Raw genomic sequence first — 13,124 nt, 5'->3', positions numbered from 1 at the left:
CGGGAATCGAACCCGGTACCTCCCAATTGCTAGTCAGGAATGCTTACGGCTGCTGAGCGCTGCTATCCAGAGATTGTCAGTTTGGTGTAAGGGTAAGCATTCCTGACTAGCAATTGGGAGGTACCGGGTTCGATTCCCGGGCTGGCAACTAATTTTTGGATAGTAGTTCTCATCGAATTTCCATCTAGCTGTTAACCCTGTTGTCAATGTCTGCAGTAGCAGAAGTCTTCGGGGTGATTTGCAGCATTTATTAGGGATTTTCGTTTAATAATAATTTTACACTAAAAATGTCCTTCAGCTGTTGGTTAGAATTAGTCAATCGGAGGAAATTCTGTCTAAACAGTATATGAGATTCAATCAAGATTCTTACTTATCGTGTTTTGGATGGACACGTTAAGCCGTCGGTCCAGGCTGCCTAAAAAGCAGTCGTTAGGTCATGTCAGAGGCCTTGAAATTCATCAGTTGCGACCTGAAAACTCTGACACCAGACCTGTGCCAGCCAGGTCACACGATATTATTATTTATTATTCTAACTTATTTGTTAATTATTGAGTTACACACAGTTTTATGTTACTCATGTGTCACTTATTTGAAATCCAATAATATGCAGATCAACTGAATTCTCTGGCTGTAGTTTATTCAGCTCTATTGACTACAGCATGATGTTGTATGTGCGTATACAATGTGTTAATACCAAAAGTTGTATTTGAATAAAATTGGGTTTGGTCAATATTTTTTTTCACATTTTTTTCCTCATCGATCTCAAAAATGATCAATTAGTTTGATTCACATAATAATATGGTTACTATTGACATATATAATATGGTTACTATTGACTGTTCATTTATGAAAGGTTTAAAATTCAGAAGAATGAGAGGGAAGATCACTGCGCATGAGCTTTGTTTCTTTTCCAATCCGTTTTGCGTTAGTCGCAGGGCAGCCAACCTGACGGGATTTGGACAGTACTAATGAGAAGAACATTTGTGAGAAAGTAAGAAGGTGAGGGATACGAAGGAGAGAGGGATATACCAACATGTTATATGAGAATGCAAGAATGGATTCAGAAACTGACTTTGAAGATAGAGGAAGGAAAAAAGAAATGAGGGAAAATCCTTGTCAACAGACAGAGACTGTGTAGAGAGACGTCAAGAAATGGAAGAGCGAAAATAAAATTAATACAAAGTATGAAAAAATACAAAATGAATGCAAATGTGTAGAATAGGCAGAAATAACAGAAGGAAGGATGAGAATTCAATACAGAAAAAGTGAAAATAAGAGGAGAAACAGAACGAGAAAGTTGAGTAAAAGGGGGAAATAGCCCCTTTTTACCCAGTGCACCACACACATACACAAACACGTATACCCCGACGAAACGATTAGAAAAAAAGTTTTTGTGGAAATGAACATAACTTCCATCTGGGTGGTTTTCACCCTCAAAGGGGTCTGTGACGACTGAAATTGGCGACCATTGCGGGTGGAGAGGGGGAAATAAGAGGGGGAACAGAAAGGGTCTTCTCCAGTCGATCTGCCACAAGCTACGCGCTGCCACCCTCACCGGGAGAAAATGAGTGGGGAGGAGAGAGGAAGAAGATGACAAAGAGGAAGAGAAAGAAGAAGCATAAAAAATGAGAGGTGAAAGAAGAGGCGGTGAGAGGAGAAAATGAGAGAAAACAAGATTGAATGAGTGGAGAAGAAATTACCCGAGAGAAAATTTCAGACCCGGTTGTCCTGTTGATGACTATCATCCCCTCTCCTTCACACCCTGTTTCGTCACTCCTCATCCTCTCTCTCTCTCCACCGATTGGTGGAATCCACCCCCGTAATTGTGTTAGCAATAAATTGCATCAGTCTCCAGCATACCTCCTGCTCCGTCTATTCTGTCGGAATCCCTCGATTTTTTTTGAAAACACTCTTTCTCTTTCGTCTCTCCCGTCCTCTCTCAGCTTGTCTCCCTTTTTCTTTCACTATTTTCCTCTCCTCTATAGTAGTCTGATATTTCTCTCTCACTTTGTCTTTCTCTTCCTCTCACTATTACCCTCTCCTCCATAGTGCTTTGCCATCTCTCTCTCTCACTTTGTCTTTCTCTTTCATTCACCATTTTTCTATCCTCCATCGTGGTCTGATATTTCTATCTCACTTTGTCATCTTTCATTCACTATTTCCCTCTCCTCTAAAGTAGTCTGATATTCCTCTCTCACTTTGTCTTTCTCTTCCTCTCACTACTTTTCTCTCCTCCATAGTGGCCTGATATTTCTCTCTCACTTTGTCTCTCTCATTCATTCACCATTTTTCTCTGGCCCATAGTGGTCTGCCATGAGGTAGCCAGCCTGAAAACAATTGCAAACTCACGGCGAGCTTTTCATTCACTTATCCCCTAACATGCTTTCCGCCGTCGTCCAACTTTCACAGCTGCTGTGGAACGTAGCGTACGTTTAGCTCCTGATAAATATATCGTCCTATCGGTTGTATCGTATTTTCTGATGGATGGTGGATGGGAAGGTGGTAATTTTTCCGCTGTGATTTGAAAGTAATCCTCGGAGTAAATTTATTCGTTTTCTGCGACAATTCTGAAATGTTTGTTTGATGAAGGGAACAAAGCTGTTCAGAATGAATACTCATTTCATGTCTTGACGGAGTTTACAGGAAAGATTTATGTCTCCTTAATAATTGACATTGGAGACTGATAATGTGGGATGAGCGAAGAAAGACTAGAAAGTTGACTTTAGGAAATGCAAATATCAGAATGTAAATTATGAATACTGATACTGAAACAGTCACTTCTCGTAACAAGTAACAAGAATTACACTAAGGGCCGTTTGCACAGTATAGATTGCTAAACTCGATTAAGTTAATCGAGTTTAAGTTAATCTGAAAGTTTAAACTTGAATCGGTTTTCTCAGTGCATTTACTAATCCAGTTTAAGTTAAACTAGTTTAGCGTTAAGTTGGTAATAGAATGTCATTGTTTATAATAACAGGAAGGCTAATTTTACAGGAAATTTGTTATTTGTTTACAAACCATCAGTAAATTGAGGTTATGTAGCTACTATTTCCTTGTACCAAATCCACAGAGCTGTAAGCTATACAGTAATAAAAGTGAAAAGCGATTAACAAGTTTTTTATAAAATGATGGAATGCTATATTACTATTAGATACAATTTATATTTTGTTGGCACCAAAAAATATATTTTAGAATGTAAGAAAAAGTTATTTTGTTACGCTTAAATCTACTACGGTATTCCTTGATTATTAGAAATCTTTCGAAAGCAAAATATCTCTGTTATGTGTTTTAAGAACAGTCATGTTTTCTAATCAAAGACCACTGTTAAAAATATTGTCTTATCTTCTATCAAGTGGTGTATTTAATCAAATACTAAATTGGCAGATGCTTTACTCAAGCATAACCGTTTAAAAAATTCTCCATCATCCCAGAAATTTGAATGATTCGTTTTTTGCCTAATTTTTCTCTTTCGAAATTTCTTCGCAGTTATCTTTATCAATCGCACTAAAAACTCCTATCAATTCCTCCATTATAATTATATTTACATTCAAATAATGATTCACTATAACCTAAATAATAATTATTATCGTCTACAGAGTCATTTAAAAATAACCGTTGAAAAATAATTTACTATCAGCTGTTTCCCCATCAAATCTTTACAGATATCAAGTTAATCCAAATTATTTGGTTTAAACCTCCTGATTTGGAGGTTTAAACTTTTCAAGAGTTTAAACTCAACACAGAGTTTAAATTGATACTGTGCAAACGGAATTTTAGTTTAAACAAAAAAAATCCAGATTTGGTTTAAGCATTAGCTCAAACTTACACTTTGCAAACGGCCCTAAAAATGATGTTAGTATTTCCCTGCTATGTTTTAATACCTCTAATGAAATAACTGATCGATACCTCTAACTGATCGATCGTACCATTTTCACACAGATTTTGAACACAACAATAAAATACTATCACCCACAATAATTAATCTCAAAATAATCCAGGCATGTTTGAAATAGAAATAGCAGAGACTTATATTGTAACTTATAATTGGCACAATACTCACTCAAATTGATCATAATCATGGTAATCTACTTGAATAGCTTCTGTTGTACGAAACTCGAATTCCAATGCGTATTGTGAGTAATATCAGAGGAAAATAAATAGGTATTTCAAACAGCTAGTAAAAGAATGATGATAGGTATTTTATAGGCTATTATTATTTACATTCATAATTTACCTAATGGTAGTATGCTTACAAATTGTTGCAATCCTATTACGTTTCCTTAGTGAGTCACCTCACACACTCTGCCACCTAAAAATGGATCAAACCTGAAATACATTAATGAAAGGATAAACTATAGAATAGCTGCCTTTATCATACAATCTATAATATAGTAGATCAATCTTGAATCAACGTAAATGTGTAAAGTGTCATTGTTGTCCAACTACACTCCACACACTGTGAATCAACTCATAAGTCCATAGCGAATTGATTAGGTTTGAATAGTAAATCAGGTGGCAGAATCGAAGTACGAGTCCCGAAACATAGGCGCGCCACAATCGGCCCAAAGCTCTTCAGCAAATAATCTAAATCCTGGAAGCGCCGGGATTAATAACAGAGACAATAGAGTTAGATTGTAGTAGCTATATAGTAGATATTACATAGAAATCCATGCATATGGAGGCAAGGCTATCAGATTCGCTCGTCTGGTACAGTCACATTCAAAAGCGGACACAGTGGAAGGCAATTATTGGACGAGCCTTGTGTGCCAATGCCGTTAACAGTAGATTGAATCCTTGTTCCATTCTGAATGTACTGGCACAGGTGGAGGAGGCCACAGAAGCGTAATCATACAGATAAGCATTAATCTGTTGCAATATGCTCATCTCATTGATACGAGAATATCCTGACCAGAAGCCTATATTCACGCCTGTGGACTATGGTTGATCCGTGTATATGCTAGGATCTAGATATGCTATCCAATACTAAGTTAATACTCCTTATTGAATTAATTATGATTAAATAAATAACTGTCATATATGTGTAATATGGAAACAATTTGAATAAAGTTTGAATTTGAATTTGAATAAAGTCTTTTATAGATTCATAAATAAAGTGATATTCAATAAATATTAACACTTTGTGTATTATACTATAGAATACACAAGGTTATCTAGTTGTACTACAACCAGACCTTATTCTTGATATAGAACAATCCAAGTGTACTTCAAACTATGCCTCAACCTATCAGCATTTCTGAAGATTCAAATCTAATACAAAATCTGAGACAGACTATAAAATCTCATAGAGTAACAAGATAAAGTGCAGTCAAATGAGATTGAGTTATTCGAAAATTTTAGCTATTCTGGTTGTTATTTTTTTTTTGTGAAGAACATGTGTGGTAGATGCATACAGTAATGATTTGACATGATGTATCCTTGAACTCTAAAGTTTAAAACTCCTTATCCTTAAGCTGTAGGACCCGAGGAGTTTAGTATTTGCTTCGCGAAATCAAGAAGAAGAAGAAGAAGAAGAAGAAGAAGAAGAAGAAGAAGAAGAAGAAGAAGAAGAAGAAGAAGAAGAAGAAGAAGAAGAAGAACAAGAAGAAGAAGAAGAAGAAGAAGAAGAAGAAGAAGAAGAAGCAGAACAAGAACAACAACAAGAACAAGAAGAAGAAGAAGAAGAAGAAGAAGAAGAAGAAGAAGAAGAAGAAGAAGCAGAACAAGAAGAAGAAGAAGAAGAAGAAGAAGAAGAAGAAGAAGAAGAAGAAGAAGAAGAAGAAGAAAAACAAGAAGAAGAGCAACAAAAAGAACAACAAGAAGAAGAAGTAGAAGTAGAAGAGAGAGGAAAGAATAAGAAAAAGAAGAGAGAGGGAAGAATAAGAAGAAGAAAAGAAAAAAGAGAGAAAAAACGGTGGAAACTTGCCGTAGAAACTGGAAGTCCGTAGAATCCCTCATCTCACAAATACCGTTTTACTTTGACTCTGAACCCTTCTATTTTCTACTTTTCAGTCCCTCACGCTTCTACTGAAACTTTGGTACAGTGGAAATGCATTTCAAATATTCTTATCGCTAAGAAAACTTTTCTTGGAAAAGCTCCCACAGTCTACATTCTGGTTCAAGATTTTACGAGTACTCTGAATTTCTCCCACTCTCTTTCTCCCCAAGGTGTGTTGTTTCATTGTAAGATTTACTGTCAGCATTGGCTGAATGGGAAGCATTGCTATTATCCATAAGGAATGCTGACAGTTTGAAGTTGTGTATCCCACTATAGATACATTAAATTAATGTTTACTCCACAATCGAAATCGACCATTGATTAAAACAAACGTATTCTTGATTGTAACATGATGAATATTGATATAAGTTTTATGCTGTTGAACTGAACAGTTTATCTCCAGTTATAAATAGTTTATATTGAATAACGATTCAATAGTTTTATATTTATTATACTGCGACCCGGTTGCACAAAAAGCTGTTGAATTTTAACAGTGGTTAATTATCACGAGATCCATTCAGAGAAACATTTTTTTCTAAAACTTTCTCTTTTTGTGTAGTTGAGAAGTTGATATTATGGTAATTATTCATATTGAATGAAAAAGACTAAGAAATTGTCAAAAAAACACTGATTTATTGATAATTAGAAAGACCGGTTTCGGTTATTACACCATTGTCAACCTCTGATAAACTTATATCAGAGATTGACAATGGTGTAATAACCGAAACCGGTCTTTCTAATTATCAATAAATCAGTGGTTTTTTTGACAATTTCTTAGTCTTTTTCATTCGAAACTTTCTCTGGTTGACGAGAAAATCATGATAAATTATCAATTTTTCAATCATGATTAAAACTCAACATCATGCTTTTGTATAACCGTGCCTACAGGTAATAATTCACTCTACAATATTATTATTCTCGAGAATATATTTCGAATCACCGAAGAAGATACCTATTCGCTTAGAACTGAAAATTAAGTGACAGGTGTTATTAATCATGATCCCATTAATTATTATTTACAATTTTTTTTATTTTTTAGCAGGTGATCTAGTCCACGAGAACACATCAGACGGCAATTCGGAGCACAATTCTTCGGCAGATGAGGACTCTCAGCTGAGGTTACGACTCAAACGGAAACTGCAGAGGAATCGAACATCTTTCACCAACGAACAAATAGATAGTCTTGAAAAAGGTGAGCACATGCTATTAATTAAGCAAAATTTAGGAAAAAAGTTTCATCAACCAGTACATAACAACATTTTGTTCAGTAGTTTTGGTCCAATTTTGCTCCTTATCCATCCATTTTGATGAAAATACTTGACAATTTAGAAGATAACAGAAACCGTTATTACGTTATTTTGATAAATTTCCAGTTCAGATAACTTCAAGTATATCTATCGAAATAATAATAATTCAAGTATTTCTATAAGTGAGCAATTCAGTGAGTTATAAAATATCATGTTCATTGACATTTCAAAATGAGACTTTGTGGTCATCAAGAAGCACAAGCCGTTTTTTCACTTAATGCATTTTTTTATTCCATAGTGAGCTTAACTTTACCATAGTGAGCGTTAAATGATCAGCGCTTGTGTTATTTTTAAGGAATTCTAAAGGCTTAAAGTGAACCCCTCTACGTAAAATTTTCAGCTTTTTCATCTACCGAGGCATATGAAACAATAAAAACATAAGTAAATGAGGGTTCTTCAATGTTGTTTTCCATCACGAACTGCTTATTATTAGATCATTCTTTGCTATTGGAAAAAACGACTAGCAGTCAGATATTTTACAATAAATGAATTAATCACTCACTGTGACAACTAGATATTTCGGCAGGTCCGTCAACCAAGAAGATGACGGACCTGCCGAAAGATCTCGTTGTCACAGTGAGTGGTTAGTTCATTTATTGTAAAATATCTGCTTCTACCCTTATTTAATCACTTTATGTTCTAGAATAAACGACTAGCAGTCAGATATTTTACAATAAATGAATTAATCACTCACTGAGACAACGAGTCACAGGTCCTGCCGAAAGATCTCATTGTCACAGTGAGTGGTTAATTCATTTATTGTAAATTATCTGACTGCTAGTCGTTCAATCTAGAACAAAAAGTGATTAAATAAGGGTATTGTATTGCGAAAAAGAATTTTTTTTAAAGTTAAAGTTTTGGGCGTCGTAATTAGACGACCGCTAAAGTTATAATATATGATGTATTTTTTGCCTGAAATCATAATAATATGGTTGGAAATATGAGGTAGACAAAAATATGGAATGAAAATAAATATTCCAGCAAAGGGAAGATTCGAGTATGCCTGCTTCTAAGCTCAATGGTGGTTTATTTTATAATGTCTTGTCTTCTCTCCAAACAAAGCTACGTCAACTTTGACTCATTCTCCTTCTTTTGCTTTGATCTGTTGCTACCAGCAACTAATCTGTCATTGCCAGTCGGACCTAGAAGCACAAGAAAAATGGTTGAAGAAGAGAGGGGGAAAGAGAAACAAAGAGGAGGAGTCACAGAATAAATTTAATGAAAGTGTTTCAACTTCTATAGTGTGATTCACTTGTGGTTTAATGAAAAGCATTATTTTGTATAATTTATCAGGAATGCTAACAGTTTGAAGTGGATTACACCATGTCTTTTGGAGTTTGATTTATAAAAATAGAAATGGATTACAGTAGAAATAGATTTATTTAATTGGAGAATAATTTTAATTGCTGAAGTAGTTGCATAGTTCTGGATGATGCTTTAAAGTGTGTGAGTTGGTGCTAATGATGATTTTCCAATTTTGAAAGTCTGATTTGTAAATTTTGATTTCAGAATTTGAAAGAACGCACTACCCCGACGTGTTCGCCCGAGAGAGGTTAGCAGAAAAAATTGGACTCCCCGAAGCTAGAATTCAGGTAAATAAGCAAACCCCTCACACAGTATTTTCTATTCAAAACTCTAGAATTATGTTCTACGTCTTGAATTGATACCTGTATTGGAGTGATAGCTATCTTATCAAATATGAAAATTATCATCTTTTATCTAAAATGTCACGCTAATCAACAATAACTACTACAAATTAGAACAATCTATTATTCACATATATTATTGTCACAAATAATATCGGCAAACAAACAAAAGGGCAATCGGAAACATACTGTGCTATTAAAGTTAAATTTCAGCCATCTGCTTATATTTCCATAATTTGTTTTGCGGTATTTAATCAGAGCATTGGCCTTTGTGAGAGTGTGACATGTGACGATTGTATAGTGGCATAGGCAGTGAGGAGGGAGAGAGAGAAACGAAGGAACAGCGAGAGAGAAAACAACAGAGAGTGAGAGAGTGAGTGTGTGAGTTGGTGGAAGTGGTCAGTATGTGGACCTCTGTGTTAGGGAATTAAATGTTTGATTTTCAGTCTGGGGATGTGAGATTGTTTAACGCATGTAAATTTGTCATTTGTCGATAAAATTGCGGCTCTGTTGATGTAATATTGTAGTCACCAACTAAAGTTGACAATAGAATCAATTATATTTATATGATTGAACTAAATTACAATCAGTGGAAAATGACATTCAGACATTCTTGATTAAAAATGGCATTCATGTGTTATTAACTATTATCATCTGTTAAAAATCATCTATAAATAATTTGTCAATTGATTTTCACAAATTGATAATTTCACAGGAATTGATATAGCTTAATAGTGATATAGCATTATAGTGATCAGACCAACAGAAATATTCGAAGAGATTAATTTGAGGCGAAAGTTGAGGTTGAATTATACATTTTTAAACTACTTTTTCATCTTTTTTTTTTTATTTCATCGAACTTAGGATAGAATCAGTTTTGATCTCAGTATCTGTTTTCTGTATAGGGCTACTACCTGTAATATAGTAATATAAATATAAAGAACATTTAAATAAAAATTATGAAGTTACTTCATATCACTTGAAAATGGCATAAATGTCCGAAACATGTTGTGATAAAATATTTCAAAAAAAGGGTACTGAGATTTTTATTTTCTTTATATTTGATCTCAGTACCTCAGTCCATTGTTTTTCTCTCAGTAATGTATAAATCCTCTCTTGTAAAGGTCTGAGAATCATGGCAGGGAAAGCTTTTAAAGAGAGAGCTCAATCACGAGAGTGAATAAATAGATAGTTTTTTTATATTTAAAGATTTTATGACAAAGCATCAGTTCATCTCTGAGTACTTGTATCACATGAAATACTCTGAATATGAGACGAGAAGTTTGAAGAATGAATCAGTAAACCCATAAAAGTTATCCGGAATTGTATTTTGAGAAAGTTTGAAAGAATATTATTCTCCCTGCAAATATCCTGGGAAGCTTGAAACTTTTGTTGCAAATCTTTCCCAACCGTAGTACAGCGTCAAGAGTTTCTTCCCAATTCGCTATTGTGACGAGATTATGTGGCCACGAAATAATTTGGTAGGAAGTTTTGGAATTTGGTGTTTTATCTTTCTAAAGCACGACTTGGTTCATCCAGAATTTGATTGGAATCATTTGAATAATGTGCGATGTGAGAATACAATAGAAGAGCTGAAGTTTGGAATGATAATGAAATTGAGTTATAGAAAGATTATGGCACATCAAAAATTATCTGAACGTTACCAGATAAATTCATCTTAACAATACTTACGTAAAAATTATTTTTCTTTTTCTTTATTTCTTACAACAAATATATCATTCCTATTGAATGTATCAATATGCTATTATCTTATCTTACTTTTCATATAAGTAAAACACGTCAATTAGAGTTGGGCCAATTTTCCAGACAACAGGAGAAATAAAGGACAGTAATAAAAATAATCCACAGTAATCGAAACGGTACCAACAGTAATCACACAAATAAAAGCGATTGCAAGACAAACAAAGCATACGTCTGAGCCATGAGATGTATCACAGGGGGTCACCCGAGCAATTCCAAGACACTTGAAGGGTCCTTTCACCCGCTGAGGGCTGGATGTCATCAGAAAGGGCCCGTAATGATGACAGTCATTACAATATGTCCGAAGGGTCACCCATCCAGTGACCCTCCCGACCCTCCGTCGGTCCGTGTGCGGAGAAATGCATCACATCCTTCCGTCTGTAAACACGTAGGGGTGGGGTGGGTTGTTGATGACAACGTTGACGAGACTGTTTGGAGTTAACTGAGGTTGAACTGGTTGATTTTATTTGTAGAATAGTTAATTTTATGACTTAAATAATCATTTATATTCAAGATTTATATTGTAAGAAGCGACACGGGAGACGGGACCCAATAGTTTAGCTAGCTGTTCTGATTCCATCCAAATTTCAGCACATATGCTAAAGATTGAAACCCCCACCTAACTCACCATTTATGCTTCCGTCATTGCACAGAAAACAGGGATTTTATGGCTTCGTAATATTGATTTCATCTAAAATTACTTCTATCAAAATTTGGAAAGAAAACGGTTGTGGGCTAGCTCTGTTGATCCTTTTCTTAAAATACAAACCAGCATGTTATTGAGATTCTCTTTCGATTAATTACTGTACTTACTTGAAATTTATCTATTTGTTTAAACTGAAATTAGAATATTAGAATTCTATGATTGGAATGAATTTAATAAATTTCCTGGAATCAATTGATTTATCAATTACTTGATTGATTACTGTCATCATTGATCAAAGTAATTTTCGTATGAATTCATGGTACATTTCCTACTGACTGAAGAGCTTTCTATTACTTTTGAATGTATTCTCAACAATGGTTTGACAGATTCACAACTGGAAAAATTTAATCGAAACGTTGCTCTCATTGACAAATAAACAGTTGAACACTCGTCAACTAAAATCAGTTAATTCAACTTTTGTCACTATAAAACCGGTTGATTCAACTACTTTTGTCTGTATCAACTAATAGTAGGGGTGTGCCGAAAAGCATCTGACATCCTCCCTCACAGTCAGTGCATAATCATATTTATGATGTATCGTTTTGTAGATGGGGTGGAAAAACAGACCCTTTCATTGCTGCAACTGTTTGACAAACTATTAGATGATGGCCTGATAGAATCTCAAGTGATACTCCATTCGTTGTTGAAGAGTCATGCAACATGAAGTGGCATTCATTGTTGATGCATTTGTAAGTGAATTAGGAGGTGTGATGATGAACGATGAATATAAATGATGAATTATAGCTATGATGGATGCTGATGACGATGGATAGGCATAAGCTGAGTTGTTTTGAAGAAGCAACTTGTGTTGCTGTTGCTATTGATGTTTATGATTCTGTTGATGTTGTTGATGCTGTTCCTGATGTGGAGTGTTTCGTGAAGAGCTTCAACGAAAATTCTATACAAAATTTGTTTCATATTGTCACAAGAATCACTTGATGTCTATTAAGACATCATAAATGAATATTTTTAGTTATTACATCATTATCAATCTTTATTATGGAACTGAAGAATCATTACACCATCATCATTCATATTTTATCTAGTATCATTATTATTTTATTTGCATTATTTTCAGTTTATAATATCTCATGTGTGTATGCTAAGCGAATTCCTGATTTTATTTTCAATTATGAGATATGCTCCTGTTTGCAGCCAAAGTTCACTCTTAAGCAAACAGTATTGTATTCATTGAGCATTTTTTGAATTAAAAATTTGATTATTGTTATTCCGTAATGTACTTGTCATTGAATAAAGATTTTTTATTTATTTATTCATCAATCTACATAAAACACAAATCTTAAGCATCGAGCATCAGAATACTAGTATTTTTTAGTGTAATAAGTGAACCCGTGTGGTTGTTTGTGTGAACCCGTGTGGTTGTTTGTGTGAACCCGTGTGGTTGTTGTTTGACCTATCATGATCAAGCTCTGCCATTGTGGGCGTGTCTTGTTTCGACCAATGGTAAAACTCTATCAACCTTGAACAATTGGTCAACCAACTACCAGTAAAATTGTTCCATTCAAGTACAGAAGTATTTTTTACCAGTGGTTGAGACATCCAACCTCTCAAATGTAATACATATTGTTTGATTCTGCAACAATATAAATTTCATAGATGCTTGGCACGAGGAAATAACTTACAAGTGAAAATTACAATCTTCTTTCTCCACTCTCCTCCTTAAATTGGTACAATGAAATGATAAACAT

General features: G+C 34.5%; 1 protein-coding gene across 7 annotated transcripts in view; it reads left to right on the top strand.

Moving 5' to 3' along the window:
* Positions 1 to 13,124, top strand: part of LOC111053957 (paired box protein Pax-6) — a 109,278-nt gene that overhangs the window by 73,283 nt on the left and 22,871 nt on the right. For 4 of the 7 annotated variants that reach the window (XM_039439136.1, XM_039439131.1, XM_039439130.1 and 1 more), the window contains 2 exons: positions 7,035 to 7,187; positions 8,812 to 8,894. In XM_039439136.1, the coding sequence (XP_039295070.1) occupies positions 7,035 to 7,187; positions 8,812 to 8,894 (236 nt within the window). The remainder of the gene's footprint in view (positions 1 to 7,034; positions 7,188 to 8,811; positions 8,895 to 13,124) is intronic. The other 3 variants (XM_039439133.1, XM_039439132.1, XM_039439135.1) reach the window with 1 other exon arrangement.

Source organism: Nilaparvata lugens, chromosome 12 (genome assembly GCF_014356525.2).
Source record: "Nilaparvata lugens isolate BPH chromosome 12, ASM1435652v1, whole genome shotgun sequence".
Classification (NCBI taxonomy): Eukaryota; Metazoa; Arthropoda; class Insecta; order Hemiptera; family Delphacidae; genus Nilaparvata; species Nilaparvata lugens.
This window is presented reverse-complemented; position numbering and strand designations above follow the sequence as displayed.